At 39.6% G+C, this 27,737-nt stretch overlaps 1 protein-coding gene across 1 annotated transcript in view; it reads right to left on the bottom strand.

Moving 5' to 3' along the window:
• Positions 1–26,402, bottom strand: part of LOC135092551 (uncharacterized) — a 148,994-nt gene extending 122,592 nt beyond the window's left edge. The window contains exons 1-4 of the mRNA XM_063991167.1: positions 26,342–26,402; positions 13,859–13,950; positions 6,232–6,357; positions 4,481–4,661 (exon numbers count right to left, since the gene is read on the bottom strand). Coding sequence (XP_063847237.1) covers positions 4,481–4,661; positions 6,232–6,357; positions 13,859–13,950; positions 26,342–26,354 — 412 coding nt within the window. The 5' untranslated portion in view covers positions 26,355–26,402. The remainder of the gene's footprint in view (positions 1–4,480; positions 4,662–6,231; positions 6,358–13,858; positions 13,951–26,341) is intronic.
• Positions 26,403–27,737: the final 1,335 nt, after the last annotated feature.

Consider the following 27,737-nt stretch of genomic DNA (forward strand, 5'->3'; position numbering starts at 1 on the left):
AAAAGAGGTTAATGAGTCATTTGACAGTCATGTGCTCAGACTTTTGATGAAATAAAAGTAACTGGGGTCTATATTTTTCAAGTAAAACCGAGGCAGATTTCTTATGAACAGTGTTATGGCAAATTCCTTTCTTTCAGCATCCACTCTTTCAGAAAATCTGATGCTTCAGCACTTTTGGAAAATAGTCTCATTCCACAAGTTACATGATCTTTTTGCCACTATATTTTCAAAAGGATGTGGCAAGTTTAAAAATGGCACTGGAAGGCTGCAATCGTCTGCTGTCATGTGTAGGCTCTCCTTCTAGCTGCAGCACCCATGGGTGTGATAGTGTGAGAATACTTTTGATATAAAGTTGAAATATATGAATAAAATACTAGACTGTGGAGTAGAGGAGGAGGCAGTAGACATCTGCCGAAACAATAATTACTCATAGTGAGGTCTAAAGCACTGTTCAGGGGATGCTGTGAACTTATCATTAAACCCAGCTGTGACCTCACTGAACGTTTCCCTTTGTGTCTCACAACACAAGGGGGCAGTCACAGCCTGCCCTCTAAAGACAACTCTCTTCCTCCACACAAAACTACAAGCACCTAATAACACACACACACCCTTCACTCAAAAATTTTAAAATCACCATGGCGACTCCTACACCAGCCTCGGAGTCCCCATCTGGGGAGGGGACCATAAATGTCCCCAGGTCGGACTGCCTTTCTGTCGACGACCCTAAGTGTCTTGACACCCCCCCTCAACTTTTTCTTCATTAACTTCTGCAACATTCACGGTCTAAGATCTAATTTTCAATCTGTAGAACACCACCTCTCTTCTTCTAAACCTCATCTTCTTTTCCTCACTGAAACTCAGGTGTCTGAGGCAACTGTTCCCTCCTACTTTCTCTATCCTCATTTTCGATCCAAAGCTGGATGCTGCGTTAATGTGCGCAATGACTTAACCTGCTCTCGTGCCCATGCTCTTGAATCTTCTGAGTTTTCCACCATCTGGCTACGACTACAGAGTCATTCTCATACTAAATTTATCTGTGCTGTATACCTCTCACCTAACTCCTCTGATTATAAGAAATTCTTTGACTGCTTAACTTCCAAAGTGGAGCACATTCTGACCCTCTTCCCTTTTGCAGAGATCTCCATTCTTGGAGACTTCAATGTTCACCACCAGCTATGGCTTTCCTCTCCCTTCACTGACCATCCTGGCGAACTAGCCTACAACTTTGCTATCCTCCATGACCTAGAGCAATTGGTGCAACACCCTACTCGTATTCCTGACCGTCTTGGAGATACGCCCAACATTCTTGACCTTTTCCTGACCTCTAATCCTTCTGCTTATGCTGTCACCCTTTCTTCTCCGTTGGGCACCTCTGATCACAATCTCATATCTTTATCTTGTCCTATCACTCCAATCCCTCCTCAGGATCCCCCTAAGCGATGGTGCCTCTGGCGTTTTGCCTCAGCTAGTTGGGGGGACCTGAGAAGGTATTTTGTTGATTTTCCTTGGAATGACTACTGCTTTCGTGTCAGAGACCTGTCTTTGTGTGCTGAGCGCATAACAGAGGTGATAGTGTCTGGCATGGAGGCGTACATTCCTCACTCTTTTTCTTGTCCTAAACCTTCTAAACCTTGGTTTAACACAGCTTGTCCTCGTGCTATACATGATAGAGAGGTGGCCCACAAAAGGTACTTAAGTCTTCCATCACCAGAATGCACTTTATATTTCTGCTCGGAACCATGCCAAGTCTGTTCTCCAACTAGCCAAAAACTCCTTCATTAACAGAAAATGTCAAAACCTTTCAAGATCTAAGTCCCCTCGTGATTTCTGGCATCTAGCCAAAAATATCTCCAATAACTTTGCTTCTTCATCTTTCCCTCCTCTATTTCAACCAAATGGCACCACTGCTATCACATCTATTTCTATAGCTGAACTCTTCGCTCAAACCTTTGCTAAAAACTCTACCTTGGATGATTCTGGGCTTGTTCCTCATTCTTCTCCACCCTCTGACTACTTCATGCCACGTATTAAAATTCTTCGCAATGATGTTTTCCATGCCCTCGCTGGCCTAAACCCTCGGAAGGCTTATGGTCCTGATGAGGTCCCTCCTATTGTTCTCCGAAACTGTGCCTCCGTGCTTGCACCTTGCCTAGTCAAACTCTTTCAGCTCTGTCTGTCAACATCTACCTTTCCTTCTTGCTGGAAGTTTGCCTACATTCAACCTGTTCCTAAAAAGGGTGACTGTTCTAATCCCTCTAACTACCGTCCTATTGCTTTAATTTCCTGCCTATCTAAAGTTTTTGAATCTATCCTCAAAAGGAAGATTCTTAAACATCTATCACTTCACAGCCTTCTATCTGATCGCCAGTATGGGTTCCGTCAAGGCCGCTCTACTGGTGATCTTCTGGCTTTCCTTATTGAGTCTTGATCATCCTCTTTTAGAGATTTTGGTGAAACTTTTGCTGTTGCCTTGGACATTTTTGATAGAGTCTGGCACAAAGCTTTGATTTCCAAACTACCTTCCTATGGTTTCTATCCTTCTCTCTGTAACTTCATCTCAAGTTTCCTTTCTGACTGTTCTATTACTGCTGTGGTAGACGGTCACTGTTCTTCTCCTAAATCTATTAATGGTGGTGTTCCTCAGGGTTCTGTCCTGTCACCCACTCTCTTCTTATTATTCATTAATGATCTTCTAAACCAAACTTCTTGTCCTATCCACTCCTACGCTGATGATACCACCCTGCACTTTTCCACGTCTTTTCATAGACGTCCAACCCTTCAGGAGGTAAACATATCACGCAGGGAAGGCACAGAACGCTTGACTTCTGATCTTTCTAAAATTTCTGATGGGGCAGAGCAAACTTGGTATTGTTCAATGCCTCAAAAACTCAATTCCTCCATCTATCAACTCGACACAACCTTCCAGACAACTATCCCCTCTTCTTCAATGACACACAACTGTCCCCCTCTTCTACACTGAACATCCTCGGTCTGTCCTTTACTTATAATCTGAACTGGAAACTTCACATCTCATCTCTAGCTAAAACAGCTTCTATGAAGTTAGGTGTTCTGAGACGTCTCCGCCAGTTTTTCTCACCCTCCCAGCTGCTAACTCTGTACAAGGGCCTTATCCGTCCATGTATGGAGTATGCTTAACATGTCTGGGGAGGTTCCACTCATACTGCTCTTCTAGACAGGGTGGAATCAAAAGCTTTTCATCTCATCAACTCCTCTCCTCTAACTGACTGTCTTCAGCCTCTCTCTCACCGCCGCAATGTTGCATATCTAGCTGTCTTCTACCGCTGTTTTCATGCTAATTGCTCTTCTGATCTTGTTAACTGCATGCCTCCCCTCCTTCCGCGGCCTCGCTGCACAAGACTTTCTTCTTTCTTTCACCCCTATTCTGTCCACCTCTCTAACGCAAGAGTTAACCAGTATTCTCAATCATTCATCCCTTTCTCTGGTAAACTCTGGAACTCCCTGCCTGCTTCTGTATTTCCACCTTCCTATGACTTGAATTTCTTCAAGAGGGAGGTTTCAAAACACTTATTCATCAATTTTTGACCACTGCTTTGACCCTTTTATGGGACTGGCATATCAGTGGGCATTTTTTTATTAGATTTTTGTTGCCCTTAGCCAGTGTCCTTCCTACATAAAAAAAAAAAAAAGAAAAAAAAAAAAAAAGAGGAAAGGAATATTAGCAATCTAAAGTGCAACAGGCACAGAGTAAAACAATAAGAATGTGAACATGAATCTATTGTGTTTACAATGCCATGCTTGTCTTTCTGCTCTCTTTGTGAGTGGTTGCATTCAAAAGTGCAGGAAAATGCATATTGATGAATATTACTCTGGCTTTACAACACTGTAATTTTCATTTTGCCTTGGGAAAACAACATTACATTTCTTGTTGGATAATGTACAGACTTTACAGCACATGGTTGACAAACATAATACATTCTAGAAAACATTAATTCTTCATCTGCAGTCCAAGTCTGCGGACAGTGTCACTCAGTGCCGCTGGCAGACCCTCACACTCCACAACAGTAGAACTAGACTACAGTCTGGTTCTACATCCTTATATTAGAGTTACATAAATATATTGTATGCCTTGGAGACATTAGTTTGTTTTCTGCAAATAAATTGATAAATAGTAGCTTATGTTTTCATTTATTCTTTGCTAATATAGCTGATGAAATTCACAGCTGATCTTTCAGCATATTCAGTGTTTTGGCACCTGTCTAGTCATGTATGTGCTGAAACACAGGAGTTTTACTGCACATTAACAGTACCCCAAAAAAAAAACCCTAAGGCAACCATGCCAAAATAAAAATTCTAAAAATACATGATAGTTGAAATTATTTAAAAAAATTGGAAGAAAAGTTTAGATCAGTGCTATCATATGAATCTAGATCGCCGTGATGCTTTTCAACTTATAGATGATCAAAACTACAGTGAGTGCACATAAAGTTCATTCACTTACCGATGTAAGTCAGGAAAGAATCTTCTTCATATGGAAGACGGACAGTTTCAGTTTCAAGTCCTGACGACATCTTGATAGCGAGGGAATAGCCTTCATTGCCTCGGTACAAGTTCACCACCAAGCAGTTCAAATTTTCTCGTTTCACCAACTTATCCAACAATTTGTGGGTCAAACTGATACTCTGAAAATGTATTAAAGAGTCACAATTCCAAAGGAGTCTTTTCTAGTCGTTTCATTAATGCCCTTGTCTTTTGCATATCAAAGACGGAAATTCCTAATTATATTAAAACAGAATAATAAACCTTTAAGAAAATCAGTAATGAACAGCTACATGACATACCTCTTACATCATCACGGAAACCCTTTCACCACTTCATTACTGATGACTTACTATAATATTTCATGAAAAATTTCGAAAGGGAGTGATGAATCAGCCTCACAAGTCATGTCCTAACTGACAACACATGGGACTTCATTTTGTTGGTTTGTATGATTATATAACTTGTAATGACAAAAGGACAGATTGGCACCTTATCACAAGTTGTTTCAAGGGCAGTGGGGTGGTATGGGGTGTGGGTGGTGATGCCATGCAGTGTGTGACTGGCATGTGTTGTTGTGTCATCCTTATCTCCACCCAAGAGTGAGTCCAAGTGTGAAGTGATTCTTGAAAATGAGTTACAAGGCCAGATGAAAATGAAACTGTCAGATGAAGAATATTTGCCACAGAATAACAGTGAGGTGAGAAATGACGAGGAAAATGAGCAATGACACCCAAACATCACTGCCACCACTCCACATGTCCCACTCCTTTACACTCGTGGTTTTATTTCATATAACATGGATCTTCTGACCAAAATCTATATAAAAAAAATTCAATATATATATATATATATATATATATATATATATATATATATATATATATATATATATATATATATATATATATATATATATATATATATATATATATATATATATATATATATATATATATATATATATATATATATATATATATATATATATATATATATGTATGATTAAACAAGGCTATAAAGATAAATATAAACTACACCCACAAAATTGGCACACAAAAAATTAAATGTGGGAGATGGGCCTTGGGATCACACACACTGTAATGTAGGGGTTAATATAAAACTTTATACATTATTTCATCCTGTGCACCATTAAAATACTCTCCCACACCTGGCTATCAAGTATTAGTTACCAATCATATGCAGTATAGAGAATGAGATCTGTGTACCACCACAGTAGAGCAACTATTTGTTTTAGACAAAACTGCCATTACCGGGAAGTTCCTTTATTTGCGACTAACAGAGACACTATTTTCATGTGTCTTTCATTTTACCTTTTATTACAATTCATTTATTTCTCTTCAGGTCAACATGTGATGCACACACTGTAATGGTCTCACAGGATAAAGGAATGCTAACTTGTCTGGAATAAACTCGTCAGATATACATAGATGGTTGCAGTGACCTCTCTTGTTTTTACTTAAAGATGTACAGTATTCAAAATGCAAACATGAAGGTGAGGACAATGTTGCCCACCTGTGGAGGAAGTCATTTATTTTATTTATTTATTTTTTTTTTTTGGGGGGGTGGGGGGAGATTTGTTGTTTTTCAATAATTCAAGCAGGTAGCTACAATTTGTGTCAATCTCACTCCATCCATCACACCTTAGTCTTCACCTTGTTACAATACTGTCATTCAGAGGCAGATAAGTACCTTTATTCTTGGTGTCTTGTTGGCCTCCTCAGCATAGATAGCAGCTAGCTTCTTGAAGAGAGGCTGTCCCTGCAGGGCCCCATAGCCGCCCTGTACCAGTGCCTCATGGCTCTGCTCCATCAAGTACTGAAACCAAGGGATTTTGTTATTTGTTGCAGGGCAATGCTTCTGAAACCAAGAAAGAAGAAATACTGATATATGAGTGTTTTGACTTATACACTGTGTTGAATTTTGGAGACATGTCATGGGGAAGTTGAGGCACTCTAGTGTGGTGAATGTAGTGATCTGAGTTTGAGTCCTGCCAGAAGCTGGACATTTTTTTCAAATGGCCAAAAAATAACCCCAAGCTTCCTATTAATCCTCTATTTTGACAGCAATTGAATCAGAAAGTGCTGAGGGTGTGTAAGAAAGATTCAGCAACATTATTTTCTTATTTCCTAGATTCCTTCTTTCTCTTTCTTTGTGGTGTGTGTGTGTGTGTGTGTGTGTGTGTATTTACCTAGTTGTGGAGAGTAATATCATAGTATCCTGTCTCTATATCTATCCAGTTTGGTCTTAAAATCATAGACAGTTACAGCATTGACAACATCTTCACTCAGTCCATTCTATTTGTTCACACTTCTATGAGGAAAACTATACTTCTTGATGTCTCTTCTACAGTTAACTTTTTTTTCAGCTTCTTACTGTGTCCCGATGTACTCTGTGTGTCCAAATTTATAAAACATTTTTTGTCTACATTTTCCATACCATTTATCATTCTATCATCCTATTTTCAAGGGTAGGAATTTCCAACATATTTAATCTCTCTTCATAGGATGACATGGTCAACTCCAAAACCATCTCAGTGACTGCTCTTTGTACTCTTTCTAATTTTACAATATTCCTCTTTGTATGAGGAGACCACACCACTGCCACATATTCCAATCTTGGTCTTATCATGGAAATCAACAACTTTTATCATTCCTTCAAATATGAGAATGCCATTTTTACTCGTTTAAACAAATTCACTGTCTCTCCAGCAATTTTATCAGTGTCTGTCCAGAGTCAAATTTTCAGTAACTGTTACTCCAAAATCCACTTCCTCCTTTGACTTCTTTAACTTTACACCATCCATCACATAATTCATCACATATTATTTTCTTCATCTTAACAAACTCCATTACTTTACATTTACTTAAATTAAATTCGATTTGGCAAAATTTACTTCATCTATTTATCTTATTTAAATCATCTTGCAGTACCATACAGTCATTTACATTTTCTACCCTTCTTATCAGCTTAGCATCATGCACAAATAAGTTCATATAACTATCTATTTCTTCATTTATGTCATTCACATGTATTACAAACATTACCAGTCCCAACACTGACCCCTGTGGGGCACCACTAGTTACTTTCAGCCAAGATGAATTTTGGTCTTGTATAACAGTTCTCATCTCTCTATCATCAAGATAATCCTCCATCACTCCAGCAGTCTTCCTCCAATTTCTCCATAATTTTTTTTATCTTCCATAGCAATCTATGGTGTCGTACTTTGTCAAATGCTTTCTTCAAGTCTAAGTAAACACCATCCACCCATCTGTATCTCTCCTGCACAATATCAACTACCCTTGAACAAAAGGACAATAAATTCATGGAGCATGATCTTCCCCTCCTACATCCAAACTGACAATTTACCAAAACTTTATCTCTTTCCAAATGTACCATCCATCTTTCTTTTATTATTCTTTCACATAGTTTTCTTACAACACTAGTCAGTGACACTGGTCTATAATTTAGTGGGTTTTCCTTATTTCTTCCTTTGAATATTGGTGTAATATTTGCTCTCTTTCAATCTTTTGGTACTCTTCCCTGTGATAGTAATGTCACAACCATACTGTGAATTTTATCAGCCAGTTATTCTCTACATTTCTTCAGTATCCAGTTTGATACTCCATCTGGACCAGTTGCTTTATTTACATCAAGTTCTTCCATCATCTTAAGTATTTCCTCATTGCTGACTGGGACTGTACTTAGTATATTCCTCACCAACTTATCCCTTCTAGCATCAAACTCCACTTCACAGTAAATACCAACCTGTAACTATTGTTCATAACCTCCGCCATGTCCTGTGCATCCTCATAGATTTTTCCTTTAGCTTTCAATCTCGATACACCTTCTTTCTTCTTCATCCTCCCATTAATATGTCTAAAGAATAGTTTGGGTTCATTTATACACTTACCTATTATATCTCTTTCATAGTTTCTTCTCTCCATTCTTATTATCTCAATGTACTTGTTTCTAACATCAATATATTCCTCCCATCTGCTCTGTTTTCCTCTTCTTCCATCTATTCCAAGCATTTGACTTACAATTTCTAGCCTCTTTGCATTTTGTATTGAATCATTCTTTATCCTTTCTACATCTTGCTCCTCCTCTAGGTACAGATTTCTCCACAGCAGAATTGTATATCCTTATAAATTCATTCCATTTTTTCCAAACATCTTCTGCATCTTCAAGGTCTTTCCAACCCACAGCAACAAAGTACTTTCTTAATTTTTCAAAGTCAGCTTTACTATATTTAAATCTTTTCACCTTATAATTTACATCAATGATTACGTTTTTCATTTTTCAAATTAAATTTCATCAACACATGATCACTTTTACCTAGAGGGCTATCACAGTGTATAGTTTCAATAATTTCCATGTCCTTGGTAAACACTAAATCAAGTCTTGATGGTTTATCTCTTCCACTAAATCTGGTATCACAATCAACCCACTGAGTCATCAAGTTTTCCACCACTCAGTTTAATAGTCTATTACTCCATGAATTCTCAATTCCAGTAGTTGTCAGTGTCTCCCAGTTAATCTCCTTACAATTAAAATAACCAACAATAACTATATCACTACTTTCTATCATTATCTTTTCAAGACCTTTTAACACCAACATCTCTTTGTGCTCTTCTTTTTGCCAAACACTGCTCATAGGTGACACATACACTCCTACATAATTCATAATCCTTCCATTTCCACTTCTAATCATCACTTGTAGAATTTCAGGCTTGTCTTCACTTTTTATTACCTTCTCCACTTTTAACACATTTTTTTTTAGTCAGGATGATCACTCCCCTCCTCCCTTGTCACTTCTATTTTTTCATCCATCATGTGTGTGTGTGTGTGTGTGTGTCATTCACCTACAGTTGTCTGCTGATCACCCAGCCAGCTGTTCCCCTATGGAAAGAGCTCAGAGCTCATAGCGACCAATCTTTGAGTAGGACTGAGATCACTGACACACCACACACCAGGACAGCAAGACCATAACCCCTTAGGTTACATCCCGTACCTTCTTGCTGTTGGGTGAACAGGGGCTACACATTGAAAGGCTCACCCATTTGTTTTCCCATGTCCAGGACTCAAAATTGAGCCTTCTCAGTTGTAAGCCAAGTGCTGACCACTACATTATGGTGTGTGTGTGTGTGTGTGTGTGTTGAGGGTTTGACTGAGGGCTGTGTCATCACCATCACTTTGTAATAGAAATAGTACCTTGCTAGCAATCACTAGAAAAAAAAAAAAAACTGAAAAGAAGCAAACCATGAAGATTTTTTTTTTTTTTTAAGTAGGAAGGATACTGGCCAAGGGCAACAAAAATCTAATAAAAAAAAAATGCCCACTGAAATGCCAGTCCCATAAAAGGGTCAAAACAGTGGTCAAAAATTGGTGGATAAGTGTCTTGAAACCTCCCTCTTGAAGGAATTCAAGTCATAGGAAGGTGGAAATACAGAAGCAGGCAGGGAGTTCCAGAGTTTACCAGAGAAAGGGATGATTGATTGAGAATACTGGTTAACTCTTGCATTAGAGAGGTGGACAGAATAGGGGTGAGAGAAAGAAGAAAGTCTTGTGCAGTGAGGCCACGGAAGGAGGGGAGGCATGCAGTTAGCAAGATCGTAAGAGCAGTTAGCATGAAAATAGCGGTAGAAGACAGCTAGATATGCAACATTGCGGCGGTGAGAGAGAGGCTGAAGACAGTCAGTTAGAGGAGAGGAGTTGATGAGACAAAAAGCTTTTGATTCCACCCTGTCTAGAAGAGCAGTATGAGTGGAACCCCCCCCCAGACATGTGAAGCATACTCCACACATGGACGGATAAGGCCCTTGTACAGAGTTAGCAGCTGGGGGGGTGAGAAAAACTGGCGGAGACGTCTCAGAACACCTAACTTCATAGAAGCTGTTTTAGCTAGAGATGAGATGTGAAGTTTCCAGTTCAGATTATAATTAAAGGACAGACCGAGGATGTTCAGTGTAGAAGAGGGGGGACAGTTGAGTGTCATTGAAGAAGAGGGGATAGTTGTGTAGAAGGTTGTGTCGAGTTGATAGATGGAGGAATTGAGTTTTTGAGACATTGAACAATACCAAGTTTGCTCTGCCCCAATCAGAAATTTTAGAAAGATCAGAAGTCAGGCGTTCTGTGGCTTCCCTGCGTGATATGTTTACCTCCTGAAGGGTTGAACGTCTATGAAAAGACGTGGAAAAGTGCAGGGTGGTATCATCAGCGTAGGAGTGGATAGGACAAGAAGTTTGGTTTAAAAGATCATTAATGAATAATAAGAAGAGAGTGTGTGACAGGACAGAACCCTGAGGAACACCACCGTTAATAGATTTAGGAGAAGAACAGTGACCGTCTACCACAGCAGCAATAGAACGGTCAGAAAGGAAACTTGAGATGAAGTTACAGAGAGAAGGATAGAAACCGTAGGAGGGTAGTTTGGAAATCAAAGCTTTGTGCCAGACTCTATCAAAGGCTTTTGATATGTCCAAGGCAACAGCAAAAGTTTCACCAAAATCTCTAAAAGAGGATGACCAAGACTCAGTAAGTAAAGCCAGAAGATCACCAGTAGAGCGGCCTTGACGGAACCCATACTGGTGATCAGATAGAAGGTTGTGAAGTGATGAATGTTTAAGAATCTTCCTGTTAAGGATAGATTAAAAAACTTTAGATAAGCAGGAAATTAAAGCAATAGGATGGTAGTTTGAGGGATTAGAGCGGTCACCTTTTTTAGGAACAGGTTGAATGTAGGCAAACTTCCAGCAAGAAGGAAAGGTAGATGTTGACAGACAGAGATGAAAGAGTTTGACTAGACAAGGTGCAAGCACGGAGGCACAGTTTCGGAGAACAATAGGAGGGACCCCATCAGGTCCATAAGCCTTCCGAGGGTTTAGGCCAGCAAGGGCATGGAAAACATCATTGCGAAGAATTTTAATAGGTGGCATGAAGTAGTCAGAGGGTGGAGGAGAGGGAGGAACAAGCCCAGAATCGTCCAAGGTAGAGTTTTTAGCAAAGGTTTGAGCAAAGAGTTCAGCTTTAGAAATAGATGTGATAGCAGTGGTGCCATCTGGTTGAAGTAGAGGAGGGAAAGAAGAAGAAGCAAAGTTATTGGAGATATTTTTGGCTAGATGCCAGAAATCATGAGGGGAGTTAGATCTTGAAAGGTTTTGACATTTTCTGTTAATGAAGGAGTTTTTGGGTAGTTGGAGAACAGACTTGGCATGGTTCCGGGCAGAAATATAAAGTGCATGATATTCTGGTGATGGAAGGCTTAAGTACCTTTTGTGGGCCACCTCTCTATCATGTATAGCACGAGAACAAGCTGTGTTAAACCAAGGTTTAGAAGGTTTAGGACGAGAAAAAGAGTGAGGAATGTACGCCTCCATGCCAGACACTATCACCTCTGTTATGCGCTCAGCACACAAAGATGGGTCTCTGACACGGAAGCAGTAGTCATTCCAAGGAAAATCAGCAAAATACCTCCTCAGGTCCCCCCAACTAGCAGAGGCAAAACGCCAGAGGCACCTTCGCTTAGGGGGATCCTGAGGAGGGATTGGAGTGATAGGACAAGATAAAGATATGAAATTGTGATCGGAGGAGCCCAACGGAGAAGAAAGGATGACAGCATAAGCAGAAGGATTAGAGGTCAGGAAAAGGTCAAGAATGTTGGGCGTATCTTCAAGACGGTCAGGAATACGAGTAGGATGTTGCACCAATTGCTCTAGGTCATGGAGGATAGCAAAGTTGTAGGCTAGTTCACCAGGATGGTCAGTGAAGGGAGAGGAAAGCCAAAGCTGGTGGTGAACATTGAAGTCTCCAAGAATGGAGATCTCTGCAAAAGGGAAGAGGGTCAGGGAAGAATGTGCTCCACTTTGGAAGTTAAGTAGTCAAAGAATTTCTTATAGTCAGAGGAGTTAGGAGAGAGGTATACAGCACAGATAAATTTAGTATGAGAATGACTCTGTAGTCGTAGCCAGATGGTGGAAAACTCGGAAGATTCAAGAGCATGGGCACGAGAGCAGGTTAAGTCATTGCGCACATAAACGCAGCATCCAGCTTTGGATCGAAAATGAGGATAGAGAAAGTAGGAGGGAACAGAAAAGGGGCTACTGTCAGTTGCCTCAGACACCTGAGTTTCAGTGAGGAAAAGAAGATGAGGTTTAAAAGAGGAGAGGTGGTGTTCTACAGATTGAAAATTAGATCTTAGACCGCGAATGTCGCAGAAGTTAATGAAGAAAAAGTTGAGGGGGGTGTCAAGACACTTAGGGTCATCGACAGAAAGGCAGTCCGACCTGGGAACATTTATGGTCCCCTCCCCAGATGGGGACTCCGAGGCTGGTATAGGAGTCGCCATGATTTTAAAATTTTTGAGTGAAGGGTGTGTGTGTTATTAGGTGCTTGTAGTTTTGTGTGGAGGAAGAGAGTTGTCTTTAGAGGGCAGGCTGTGACTACCCCCTTGTGTTGTGAGACACAAAGGGAAACGTTCAGTGAGGTCACAGCTGGGTTTAATGATAAGTTCACAGCACCCCCTGAAAAGTGCTTTAGACCTCACTGGGAGTAATTATCATTTTGGCAGGTGTCTACTGCCTCCTCCTGGTAAGATTAAGATATATGATGGGAAAAATCACTACATAAACATTACAAGACTAGAGAGGCTTGATTATATGAGCAATCACAGCAGTTTAATACTTGACCACAAACCCTGAACATGCTACATTTAGTAAGAGGTTTGGGCATTGCTGTCATTGGATTTACATCACAGATACCTTTCTTCTTAAAAAAAAAAAAAAAAAAAAAAAAAAAAAAACCCCGGCCACTCAAGGCATACCCTGATGGTTTTAAACTGATTTTCATTCATGCATCTATATTAAAATAACATGGGCTCAAAGTATTGGTGTAAAGTGTGTTGATTCAATTTCTTAAAGGGTAAGAAGAATCTTAACTCCTATGTTTGTACTTTAGTTTGACATAAAGCATATGATATTATCACTGTTTTTCATGTGATTGCTGTCATTCTTATCCTAACTCCTCCAGTACCATACATGGTCCCTAGTGACACTAGATAAAGCAAGTGTGCCAGAAACTAGTAATTTCTGGTTGAAAACAGAAAACAGGAAAAAAAGATAATTTAAAACATTTGTAGAAGGAAGTCTGAAACAGAAAAGGTGACACATTAAGGTGGCCCTGCTATCCTCCTGACACATTGTGACAGTGTTGTGTGGTGCTGCTGACTTGCTGTAGGATGTCTTTCAGTGTGTGAAGGTCTACATGTTCAGTTTGTTGGTAAATTGTACATTACAATTGCAATGTAAAGGTCTGAACTCACATCTGCCTTGCTGATGAGTGCCTCCAGAGCCTCCATGGCTACAGAAACAGGATGGGACGCCAACACTGGCCACCAGAATGCCTTAGGGAGTCCTGAGAAGCAAATCATGAAAAATCTATCAGTGGAGTCCTTTAAAAGTAACTAGCATTGTGCACAATATATCATGTGAGGAATGCCATTTTCAGAAAGGAAGTATTAGGTCCTTCCAAGTCAGAAATGTTATAGGATGTTACAGGATATGTGAATATTAATGCATCAGGGATTGACAAGTTTCCATTATGGCAGGAAAATTATAATGGTGGATGTTGCCATGTTGAGGATATTTTTCATCCACTCTTGGGTATCTAATTATCATAGGATATTAATGAGGAATTACATATACAGCTTATAAATAAAATTCAAGAACATTATGTATCACTGTAACAATTAATACCTAAAACATTATGAATTCAACATAATAACAATGATCAGTAGGACAGCAGACACTAAGACCTGACAGTCAGCTTCCTACCCTCCATTGCTCAAGACACAGCAAGGGCAGCTTTTGTACACTTCTCTTGCTCATCACAAAGTCATATATATGCAACAACATGGAATATATGAATACAGCTCTGCCATGTACAGCATCTCTCCCTTATCCATCATGCAACTCTATCTGGCAGCAATTCAACTGTATTAAAACATTACCTGTCTTTGTGATACTACATTATTCAGCAAGATGCACTATATGTCTTTTTGCCAGATACTGCAGAGCATATTTGGCTTGTACACAGAGTGAGTTGCCTAATCTAGACGATGTTTTTAATATTGTTAGTTAGTTAGCCTTTATTAGTATAAAGAACAAAAACCTGCAATACATTATTATTATCAGTACTATTATTATTATTATTATTATCTGTATATAATACTATCATAATAATCACTAGTCAATCCTGAGTTTGTGTGTGCTGTTGGTATCTAAGGGATAATGACATATTATCCAACAGGCTCTTGGCTGCTATGTGCTGGATAATCAATAGAAAAATGTGAGTATCTAATGCATGAAAAAGCAGCTTTATATAGTTATTAAATTCAGTAAAACTTTAATCATGCTGAAGAAGCAGATCAATTTTTCTAGACACAGGATAATCACTGTCAGTAACATCATTTTTTTGCCCTTATATATATATATATATATATATATATATATATATATATATATATATATATATATATATATATATATATATATATATATATATATATATATATATATATATATATATTTTTTTTTTTTTTTTTTTTTTTTGTTGATTATGGAAATTATCTTCACCTTCTGATTTCTAGGTGTATACTATTTATTTCTCAGCAAAATATGATGCTTTTTCAAGTCATGATCAATGAAGGGATCAGCAAGAAAATTAAATGAATTGAATAAATCTAAGCCTAACCTAACCTAACCCTCCAATGAAAATGTTATTTCAAAATCATCCCTTTTTAATAATTCTCCACATTTAAACTATAGTTTACAATACACTCTGTCTATTAGATACAATGTAGGTCTGCAGACACTGGAAGACAGGCATCAGAGTTGGGTCATCAAAGTATAGAAGAGGGCAGTAGACACCTGCCGAAACGATAATTATTCCCAGTGAGGTCTAAAGCACTGTTCAGGGGATGCTGTGAACTTTTTAAACCCAGCTGTGACCCCACTGAATGTTTCCCTTTGTGTCTCACAACACAAGGGGGCAGTCACAGCCTGCCCTCTAAAGACAACTTTCTTCCTACACACAAAACTACAAGCACCTAATAACGCACACACCCTTCACTCAAAAATTTCAAAATTATTATGGCGACTCCTACACCAGCCTCGGAGTCCCCATCTGGGGAGGGAACAATAAATGTCCCCAGGTCGGACTGCCTTTCTGTCGACGACCCTAAGTGACTTAACACCCCCCTCAATTATTCCTTCATTAACTTCTGCAACATTCGCAGTCTAAGATCTAATTTTCAATTTGTAGAACACCACCTCTCCTCTTCTAAACCTCATCTTCTTTTCCTCACTGAAACTCAGGTGTCTGAGGCAACTGACAGTAGCCCCTTTTCTGTTCCCTCCTACTTTCTCTATCCTCATTTTCAATCCAAAGCTGGATGTTGCATTTATGTGTGCAATGACTTAACCTACTCTCGTGCCCACGCTCTTGAATCTTCCGAGTTTTTCACCATCTGGCTACGACTACAGAGTCACTCTCAAACTAAATTTATCTGTGCTGTATACCTCTCACCTAACTCCTCTGATTATAAGAAATTCTTTGACTGCTTAACTTCCAAAGTGGAGCACATTCTGACCCTCTTCCCTTTTGCAGAGATCTCCATTCTTGGAGACTTCAATGTTCACCAGCAGCTTTGACTTTCTTCTCCCTTCACTGACCATCCTGGTGAACTAGCCTTCAACTTTGCTATCCTCCATGACCTAGAGCAATTGGTGCAACACCCTACTTGTATTCCTGACCGTCTTGGAGATAAGCCCAACATTCTTGACCTTTTCCTGACCTCTAATCCTTCTGCTTATGCTGTCACCCTTTCTTCTCTGTTGGGCTCCTCTGATCACAATCTCATATCTGTATCTTGTCCTATTGCTCCAATCCCTCCTCAGGATCCCCCTAAGCGAAGGTGCCTCTGGCGTTTTGCCTCTGCTAGTTGGGGGGACCTGAGGAGGTATTTTGCTGATTTTCCTTGGAATGACTACTGCTTCCGTGTCAGAGACCCGTCTTTGTGTGCTGAGCACATAACAGATGTGATAGTGTCTGGCATGGAGGTGTACATTCCTCACTCCTTTTCTCGACCTAAACCTTCCAAACCTTGGTTTAACACAGCTTGTTCTCATGCTATACATGATAGAGAGGTGGCCCACAAAAGGTACTTAAGCCTTCCATCGCCAGAATCTCATGCACTTTATATTTCTGCCTGGAACCATGCCAAGTCTGTTCTCCAACTAGCCAAAATTTCCTTCATTAACAGAAAGTGTCAAAACCTTTCAAGATCTAACTCTCCTCATGACTTCTGGCATCTAGCCAAAAATATCTCTATTAACTTTGCTTCTTCTTCTTTCCCTCCTTTATTTCAACCAGATGGCACCACTGCTATCACATCTATTTCTAAAGCTGAACTCTCACTCAAACCTTTGCTAAAAGCTCTACCTTGGATGATTCTGGGCTTGTTCCTCCCTCTCCTCCACCCTCTGACTACTTCATGCTACCTATGAAAATTCTTCGCAACGATATTTTCCATGCCCTTGCTGGCCTAAACCCTCGGATGGCTTATGGACCTAATGGGGTCCCTCCTATTGTTCTCTGAAACTGTGCCTCCGTGCTTGCACCCTGCCTAGTCAAACTCTTTCAGCTCTGTCTGTCAACATCTACCTTTTCTTCTTGTTGGAAGTTTGCCTACATTCAGCCTTTTCCTAAAAAGGGTGACCGTTCTAATCCCTCAAACTACCATCCTATTGCTTTAATTTCCTGCCTATCTAAAGTTTTTCAATCTATCCTCAACAGGAAGATTCTGAAACATCTATCACTTCACAACCTTCTATCTGATCGCCAGTATGGGTTCTGTCAAGGCTGCTCTACTGGTGATCTGGCTTTCCTTACTGAGTCTTGGTCATCCTCTTTTAGAGATTTTGGTGAAACTTTTGCTGTTGCCTTGGACATATAAAAAGCTTTTAATAGAGTCTGGCACAAAGCTTTGATTTCCAAACTACTCTCGTACGGCTTCTATCTTTCTCTCTGTAACTTCATCTCAAGTTTCCTTTCTGATCTTTCTATTGCTGCTGTGGTTGACGGTCACTGTTCTTCTCCTAAATCTATTAACAGTGGTGTTCCTCATGGTTCTGTCCTGTCACCCACTCTCTTCTTATGATTCATTAATGATCTTCTACACCAAACTTCTTGTCCTATCCACTCCTACTCTGATGATACCACCCCTGCACTTTTCCACATCTTTTCACAGATGTCCAACCCTTCAGGAAGTAAACATTTCATGCAGGGAAGCCACAAAATGCATGACTTCTGATCTTTCTAAAATTTCTGATTGGGGCAGAGTAAACTTGGTATTGTTCAATGCCTCAAAAACTCAGTTCCTCCATCTATCAACTCGACACAACCTTCTACACAACTATCCCCTCTTCTCCAATGACATTCAACTGTCCCCCTCTTCTACACTGAACATCTTCGTTCTGTCCTTTACTTATAATCTGAACTGGAAACTTCACATCTCATCTCTAGCTAAAACAGCTTCTATGAAGTTAGGCGTTCTGAGACATCTCCGCCAGTTTTCCTCACCCTCCCAGCTGCTAACTCTTTACAAGGGCCTTATCCATCCATGTATGGAGTATGCTTCACATGTCTGGTGGGGTTCCACTCATACTGCTCTTCTAGACAGGGTGGAATCAAAAGCTTTTCATCTCATCAACTCCTCTTCTCTAACTGACTGTCTTCAGACTCTCTCTCACCGCCGCAATGTTGCATATCTAGCTGTCTTCTACCGCTATTTTCATGCTAACTGCTCTTCTGATCTTGCTAACTGCATGCCTCCCCTCCTTCCGTGGCCTCACTGCACAAGACTTTCTTCTTTCTCTCACCCCTATTCTGTCCACCTCTCTAACGCAAGAGTTAACCAGTATTCTCAATCATTCATCCCTTTCTCTGGTAAACTCTGGAACTCCCTGCCTGCTTCTGTATTTCCAACTTCCTATGACTTGAATTCCTTCAAGAGGGAGGTTTCAAGACACTTATCCTTCAATTTTTGACAACCACTTCGGACCCTTTTATGGGACTGGCATTTCAGTGGGCATTTTTTTTATTGGATATTTGTTGTCCTCGGTCAGTGTCCTTCCTACATTAAAAAAAAAAAAAAAAAAAAAAAAAAAAAAAAAAAAAAAATACAAGCTCATCCATGGTCAAGATGATGTCTCCTGTACCAGGTTCTTCAGCTTCAGCACCACCAGCCTGAGGGGACACAGATACAAGCTGGCTGTACCTACCACTGGGGAACTACCCTCAAGGGAAACCATTCACAAGTGGAACCAGTAACTGGAAGGAATAATTAATTTCAGCTCCTTCAATACCTGTGTTTAAATCTAAGTATGACAGATATAAGGAGTTGTGAGGAATGGAAGGCTTGCATGCAAATACTGGATGTGGTCATAAAATAAGGAACTTTAGCTAATATTGAAATCACACTGGAGATTTTACCTTAGGTCTTGGTTAGGTTAGATTATGTTATGTTTATGTTTATGTTAGGTTTAATGCAGTTCTTTAATTTTACAGCTGATCTCTTCATTGTGAGGATCACAATCTCAAAAAACACTACAGTTTTGTCCAAAAATAAAGTCAGTGTCTTGAAATAACTAAGATAAGGTTATTCCATAATCCTTAAAACATTTTTTTTTTACTTCCCCACCATCCAAAACCAAATAAACACTTCTATGTAGGTAAGCATATCATCCACACACTGGGATAAGTGCTGGACTGACTGATTGGCTTAACCTCACTAGCGCACGACTCATAATATACCAGTTGACTCTCCTCCTCACCCTTGTGAATTGTATTGGTTTGTGTCTTCTCTCGGTTGATCATAACTGGATCTGTTTTTCAGACCAAGTTCAATTTTTTTCTTCCCAAAATATGATGCTTTTTAAAAAGCAGATAGTGTTTCTTGAGTTTTTCTTATTCTGTATCACACTGATGAATATAAGAAAATACAATTTCCAGGGCTTACACTAGTAAAAAAAAAAAGTCACCTGAAAAGCATTAAATATTAAGCAGAAAAATGAACTTAATTAATCCCTATTATAAAGAAAGTAGAAATGAAAACGAGGGATGGTGCACTGGCAGCCAAACACAATTGCACTCTGCTGCACCAGTCTCAACACATCATGCTGGTCCACCCTCACTCCACTGTAATGGCCATCAATTCCTTGCAAAACTTCAAATTAACATCTTACTCAACCTAACCTAATCTAATGTAACCTAACCTAAATTAACCTAAGCTAACCTGACCTAACATAACTTATCATGACTTGAAGTGATCTAATCTAATTTCATCAATGAATGCTAATGTTAGACTTACCATTAGGTGGAGAATGGGTTTTGAATGACTTCTTCAAGTGATAAATGACAAAGGTTGCACAAAGCATGGGAACCTCGCACAAAGGCAGATGCTAGACTGCTTGTGCCTTTACAGCTTATACAAATTCATATTCAAAATTTGTGATAAATGATTGCTGATTGGCTGATGAACAAATGAGAATGAAATATACAGAATCTACATGTGACATAACACAAAGGGATATGTTTGTCCCTTCGTGCAACACTACCAACAACCACATGCCTGTGCGGCTGAACCCGGTGTCACGTTAACCACAGGAAGCAGCAAGTGTCACACTTACAGTGATGGGACAAAAGAATATAGGGTTTGCACTATATTTCCTTGGCATTTCTATAGGCTACTTGTTCTTATCTCAACAAATAGTAGAAAGGTGAAAAACAGATACAAACCCAATTATGGTTGACATATTAGCCCTTCCCTCAGCCCCTCTTTGTACTCCTGTCTCCTTTGTCACCAGTAGACCTGACTTGCCACACACTCACAGTAAGTTGAGCTGCTCTTGTGGTGTGTGGATGATTTTAATATTATTCTTTTTTATTTTCCACATTTAAACTACATTTACAGATTACAATAAACTAAATTGTACATTGAGGCTCTCTGCAGAGACGAGAGATGGTGAAAGCAGTACACCATCACATACATCTAGAAAATCCTAGAGCAACTGGTGCCTAACATGGGCCTACAGGTCAAAAACCATCCATGACATGGACAATTATGCCACAAGAGAGCATAGGGCATGTCCCAGAGAGTGAAGACCATTGTCCACCACAATTTCACACACACCTCTTTAATGCTGCTCCAAAATGGATAAGAAACCTGAAGGGCATAGTATCAGATAGCTTAAAAAAAAAGAAAGAAAAAAAAAAAAAAAAAAAAAAAAAAAAAAAAAAAAAAAAAAAAGCTGAATAAGTGGTCACTAACAGTGCCTGACAAACCCTTCACACCAGGATACATAGCTACAATACAAACACACTCCAATTGCCAATCCAGGAAATAGGATGAGAAGCAGCCTGGGGACAGCAGAGATCCACCATAAATACATCCAGTGTATGAAATTACACAATAGGAACAAAAGTATGGGTATTATTATATAAGCACACCCATCACACACACACACACACACACACACAAGAAAAAGGATATAAGGAAGTTGGAGAGAGTTCAGAGAGCAGCTACGAAAATGGTACCAAGTATCAGGGACTTGTCATATGAAGAGAGACTGGCAAGGGTACATCTACCAACATTGGAAAAGAGGAGGGAAAGGGGAGACTTGATTGCGATATATATAAAGCATATGAGGGAGTAGAGGTGGACAGGAGCGACTTAATGGTCTGGGATACACGGGACACTAGAGGACATGGAAAGAGGCTGAAGAGGAGTGCTTGTAAAAGAGATGTCAAAAAGTATAGTTTCCCATATAGAAGTATTGATGTATGGAACAGTCTGGATGAGGAGATAGTAAATGCAGAAAGTATACATGGATTCAAGGCTAAGTTGGATATTAAAAGATATGGAGATGGGACAGCACGAGCATAGCTCTTTTCCCATTTTTGCCGCCTGACGCGCCTCGCCTGGTCCATGCCACCAGACACCACAACAAGATAACGCCCCTAAAGGCGCCGCGCACGGACCGGTACAAACTCAGTGCAGTTCCCACCATGGTGTGAGCCATCAATTACTAGTATTTCCCTTCTAGATTAGACTTAGCTTTAGGATAAATGTTCAATATTTCCACATCCCCTCTGTACATTTTCAGTTTGTTAATGGCCTAAAGAATAAACCATTTATTATTATTATTATTATTATTATTATTATTATTATTATTATTATAAAGCACAACTAGGTAAACACACACACATACAAAAAACTCAGTGAAGTACTTGGATCACATGTAACACAGTGGTATATATCTTTACTGGCACAAACTGTTCATTCCTGAGATATTAATTTTTATCAAATTTATTGTTTTCTCTGCATACCCAGGTTACCTTGTACCATGATGGTCTGCAGGCAGTGTCAGGAGGAAGAGGAGTAAAGAGGGGTAAAGGAGAGGAGGCATTGTAGGGGAGGAAGGGAGGTAGTGGCGGGGATTTCATTAGCACATGTGAAACAATGCCTCAGTCAATCAAAAAAATATTTTAAAAAATCAGCCAATAGGCAGGCTGTATTCTGTAAGGCGGGAGACAGGAACTTGATTTTAAATCAACCTTGGAAGATGGCATACGGCTGTACTCGTATTATTAAATTCCCCATTCCCCTTCCTGTTCCCTTTCCTTGGCTGTTTGTAGTATTATTAATCTCCACCATCCCCGTGGACACATTTCAAAATGCAGTGATGGGGGGCAGGATGGGGGGTAAAAGAAGTGTTGAATCAGCAGGATGAGAGACAAGGCACCTTCACCTTCCCTTCATATATTTTTGGCAACAATACACCTATTGATTTGTTTTTTATAGAAGGTAATGCATTTATAAACTTGAAAAAAAATAATGAATGACATGACATTTCAGACTTTGCTTAAATGGATACATTTGTAATCTTGAAGACGCTGCTGTTCCCATGTGATTGCAAACATATCCCCGCGGCAGTGCGGCCTCCCGCTGCTGGTACGAATTGCCAGAGAAAGAGAGAATGGTATGCATTTTCTTTGATACTACACAGACAGACAGACAGACAGACAGACAGACAGACAGACACACACACAAACACACACACACTATGCCCATCTAGAGACATAAATGTGATCATATCTTGATCTTGCCTGGAGAGAGAGAGAGAGAGAGAGAGAGAGAGAGAGAGAGAGAGAGAGAGAGAGAGAGAGAGAGAGAGAGAGAGAGAGAGAGAGAGAGAGAGAGAGAGAGAGAGAGAGAGAGAGAGAGAGAGAGAGAGAGAGAGAGAGTGTGGGGAACATCATACCAGATGATGGTGTGCAGCTCCTCAAAGAACACACACACACACACACACACACACACACACACACACACACACACACACACACACACACACACACACACTTGCCAGCAGTGTGTGTGACAAAATGTGATAGACAGGGGAGCAAGACGGTTCGCAGCAAATGACACTTCGCCTCATGTACGCTTCAGAAGCGGGAATGACAGTTCGCAGCAAATGTTTGGGAAAGTTCGCAGTACATTTCTCCAACTTTTACATTTCGATACGAATATGTATAAATATTAATTTAGATAATTACATTTGTTTCCATGTTAGCATAATAATGGTGATTCACATGTTACATTATGTCACATTATTACAAACGGGACTCTCACCAAGCAAGTTCCACTTTTATTTATTTTAATGAGTGGTCGAAGATATGAAGATTATCAGTGTATATTTAAGACCATAAAATCCTTTTTTTTACAGCTGTCAGTTAAAGAATTCGTAATGGATTTTGAGGCAGCTGCATGGAAGGCAGTACGTCAAGAATTTCCAAACATCAGAATGCGAGGCTGTACCTTTCACTGGTCGCAAGCAGTGTGGCGGAAAGTGCAGCAACTTGGCCTACAAGTTGCATATCAGAAAGACCCACCCACCCACACGTACATAAGAAAGCTGTTTGCCCTCCCCATGTTACCAGCTGAGCATATTATACCCGTTTAATTATCTGAAAGATAGTGCAGTTACCAATCCCTTGGCAGACTTATTAGAATACATTTCCTCACAGTGGATTTTGAGTACCACTTTCCCCCCACAAACTTGGTCAGCATTCTTCCACACAACTAGAACTAATAATGACTGCGAGAGCTGGCACAGTGCTTTAAATAGAAGAGCAGGTAAATCTAAGCTACCACTCTATCTGCTAGCAGAACTACTGGCTGAGGAAGCAGCAACAGTCAGTGTGGAGGCACAATACATAAGTGAAGGCACACTGTCAAGGTACCAAAGAAAAAAATATAAACGCATGCATGGTAGATTATTTGATGCATGGGAAGAATACATGAGAACCTCGACAAGGGACATAGAACTGGCAAAGATGCTTTTGCGCAAATGTGCGGGAATATACTGCCCATTCTAATGTGTGGACGGCATGAATACATGTATTTTATTCATTCTTTTCTTAATGTTTTAATGTTTTACTAGGACGGTTCGCCTCAGTCCCGCTGGTTCATTGGGCGAGTTCGCAGTGGCGAGGCGAAGTGTCATTTGCTGCGAAACGTCTTGCTCCCATAGACAGCGTGACTGGTAAACATTAGACAAAAGTATATAAATGCATAAATCACCCAACACAGCATAACTGGCAACTCATACCGGTAGGCCTAGCCAGCCTCTGGGACTCCGTGACTGATCTTTGAGGTCACCAACATATCTCAGATTTTTATATGCTATTTACTTGTAGATCATCAACTTTATGCATTATTTTACATTATATAATGTATATTAATGAAAATGTAAGAGAAAAATGCATTCATTGTCTCATTTCTCAGAATTACTGGCTTGAAGGGACTACCAACATTAATCTTGGCCACCGTGGTGAGTCCCGGTTGTGGGAAGGGGGACGGGGTTGTTCTCAAATATTCCAGCCCCGCAGGTGAGGTTGGGGATGGGACGGGGAAGAGGGAACTTAATAATATGGCCATCAGTGCAGGGGCTGAGTGCAATTACTTCACAGTGATAAGAAAATTTCACAGCAATTATGAAGTTTAGCCCCCTCCAGTTCTTCCCACTGAGGACTCCAGTGTTGAAGTACCAGAGAACCAGTAGGTATGTTAAATTAGGTCTAGTTATTCTAGTTAGGTTAATTTGGTTTAGTTCGGTTTAGTTAGCTTAGGTTTAGTTTAGATTAGGTTAGGTTAGATTTAGTTAAGCTTTTTTGAATTTTTTTTTGGTCATGCGTTAGAACAAAAGTATATTTTTCTGGTAAATTTTGGTGTTTCTGGATGAATCTCTGCTTGTATTCGTTGCAAATCATTGGTTTACTTGGAGTGTTGTGGGGAGGGGAGTATAATAAAGCTGATTGCGGCGGAAACGGTTACTAGATTCATTCAAAGCACATCAAAACTTACTAGAAAAAATGTAGTTTCGTCCAAAATGTTAGACGGGTGCACTTATTTAAATTTACCAAAGTAATTAAGTAAAGCCCATCTGTAGGGTTCCAGGCCAAGCGCAAGACTGGATAACTGACAAGCTGACTGCCCTCACCAGCGACACTCGTATACTAGTCGACTCTCCTTGTCCTTATGATTTGTATTGCTTTGTATCGTCTCTCAGTACCTCTTTGTATTTTTGTCTTCTTTGTCACCAGTACACTTCACTTGACATATATACACTCAGTTTATTTATCTGCGCTCGTCCAGCCAGTGTTGTGTTGTGAAGGGCCGGGCGGCTCCCGACTTTTCTACGGTACTGTCAGCAGGCGTCAGGATGTAAGAGGAATGTTCGACACTATTCGAGTTCGACGACGAGCTTCTTTTTAACAAGAAAAACATTGTTAATCCAACAAAAATACTCTTCGGGGATTATTGAAATAACCTAATTCCCAATAATTTCAAAATAATAACTGCTTATTTCTGGATTTTTTTTTTCAATCGTGGTATCCGTAATTTAAAATCAGTAGGTATTGAACTGAATGAATCTAACCAAACCTAATCTGACCTTCAGATGAAAACGTTAATGGTATTCCAATATTAATCTAATAACACTAAAATGACACCCTCCTCCCCAACCCAGTCCTTCATCAACTCTTCAGTCACCAGGCAAGGGACGCCTCATAACTTTGTTGGATTCGGGTCGTGTCAGAGGATTATCTGGTGGTTGGGAAAGGCTATGGCTCTGACTCAGCCAGTCACTCAGTGTTTCCACTGTCAAGGAAATTTCCTTATTTTAAGGAAATTTGGGTCCCACATGGAAATTTTTAAGGAAATGCGAAATCTAAGGAAATTGGCTTCGTTAAGGATTTTTTTTTTTAAAGGAAATATCAATAACATAAAAATAGCTTAAAAGCATGCACTACCCTTACATTTTACAACCCAGTCAAGTCAGAAACTGCAAATAGGTCTCTCTCTCTCTCTCTCTCTCTCTCTCTCTCTCTCTCTCTCTATATATATATATATATATATATATATATATATATATATATATATATATATACACACACACACACACACACACACACACACAATCTATAGAACAGTAGTTAGCACGGTATCCTTACAAGTAGAACTTCACTATCCCGATGTGAGGTGTGTGAGTAGTTTCAGCCCTAACTGAAGATCTATGCATGAGCCTTGCTGAGCTCTTCTCGTAGAACAACAGGCTGTGTCGCCAGAAAGGTATACAGTTTTTGAAGGACAGCACCCCTGGAAGAATATGAAGACCTTACTTACTTGGGCAGGCCATATGTTACTGGTGCTCGCAGTCATGTACGACTTCCTGGAAATGGAATTCCCGTGTCACTGCAGGTCAACATTCGACGACTTCCACCTTCTCTTCCGTCATACAAATGGAATGTGCACAATAATAATACCCTTCATGATGCAGCTCGAAAGAACAATAGAGTGAAACCTGAAATTCATAATTCAAGCGACTTAATTATTAGTCATCTTTTTACACTTATTGATAACATTAGGAAGGATGAAACCCTAGTCACAACCATGATGCTGCAAGATGACAAAATAAATATGAGACGCGAGTTGTATGTGTATGATGAGGTGACAAAAAGAGTGTCTAACAAACAGGCAGACATAAATGTTGGGTTTATTCTCTCTCTCTCTCTCATCAGGCATTACTTCCTCCACTTAAACTTGTGATTCACAGTAGACGAGTCCTTTCATTATTGTTCACAAGATTCTACAGCTGTCCTTTCCTTCACTCAGTGACACCACTCTACCTTTATATATATATATATATATATATATATATATATATATATATATATATATATATATATATATATATATATATATATATATATATATATATATGAAAAATGATAATGTACAGTTGACGGATAGAGGAATTGGGTTTTTAAGGTATTGAACAAGAAGTGAACATAAATTTCCGTAAAGGGATTTTTTTTTTTTCATAAACTGTTTTTGTAGTCACATCTCTATTTTATTCTGCCAAGAATACCTGGGTGATACATTTGCACGCAACATTTGCAATGACTTGAAAGTCAGGTATTCAGCAATAAATATCATTCTGCTTTAAAGTTCTTCTGAGCTTTGTGATATTATTATTGCTCAACTGTAACTCTTATTCTACAATTCAACAAGAAAACTGTGAGGAGGTAGTGAGTACTGATGTGGAACTCACATGGGTTTAGTGGACATCATGCCTTGTAATGCCATCCTACGTATCCTGCCTACTGGCCAATGGTGTTATCAGGGTAATCATCTATGAGTAGCAAGCCTCAGTAGTCCTGCCTGGCTGTAATATATTGAGTGGTGGTGTGTCTCAGATGTGTGGTTCAGTATGTATTGCAGGTCTCTTGGTGGTCCACCCTGGAACACTATTCCTTTAGCCTGTGAACTTTCATGATGCCTTGGTGACTGACTGCTTGGGCCGAGCAGTCTTGTCCCATTGCCCAGACATCTGTGCAACTCAAAAAGACCTGAATGAGAGAGCTGGACACTCCTTTTATCAACTCATGCAATCATTTCAGTGTAAAAATTACTAAAATAAGTAATCCTACATTTATTTACCTTAACAACCACATAGTAATGTGATTTAAGGTTATTTCCCCTCAATTACGTGTATTGATATGCTTGTTCTATTTACAGT

The sequence above is a fragment of the Scylla paramamosain genome, chromosome 40 (genome assembly GCF_035594125.1).
Source record: "Scylla paramamosain isolate STU-SP2022 chromosome 40, ASM3559412v1, whole genome shotgun sequence".
Lineage (NCBI taxonomy): Eukaryota > Metazoa > Arthropoda > Malacostraca > Decapoda > Portunidae > Scylla > Scylla paramamosain.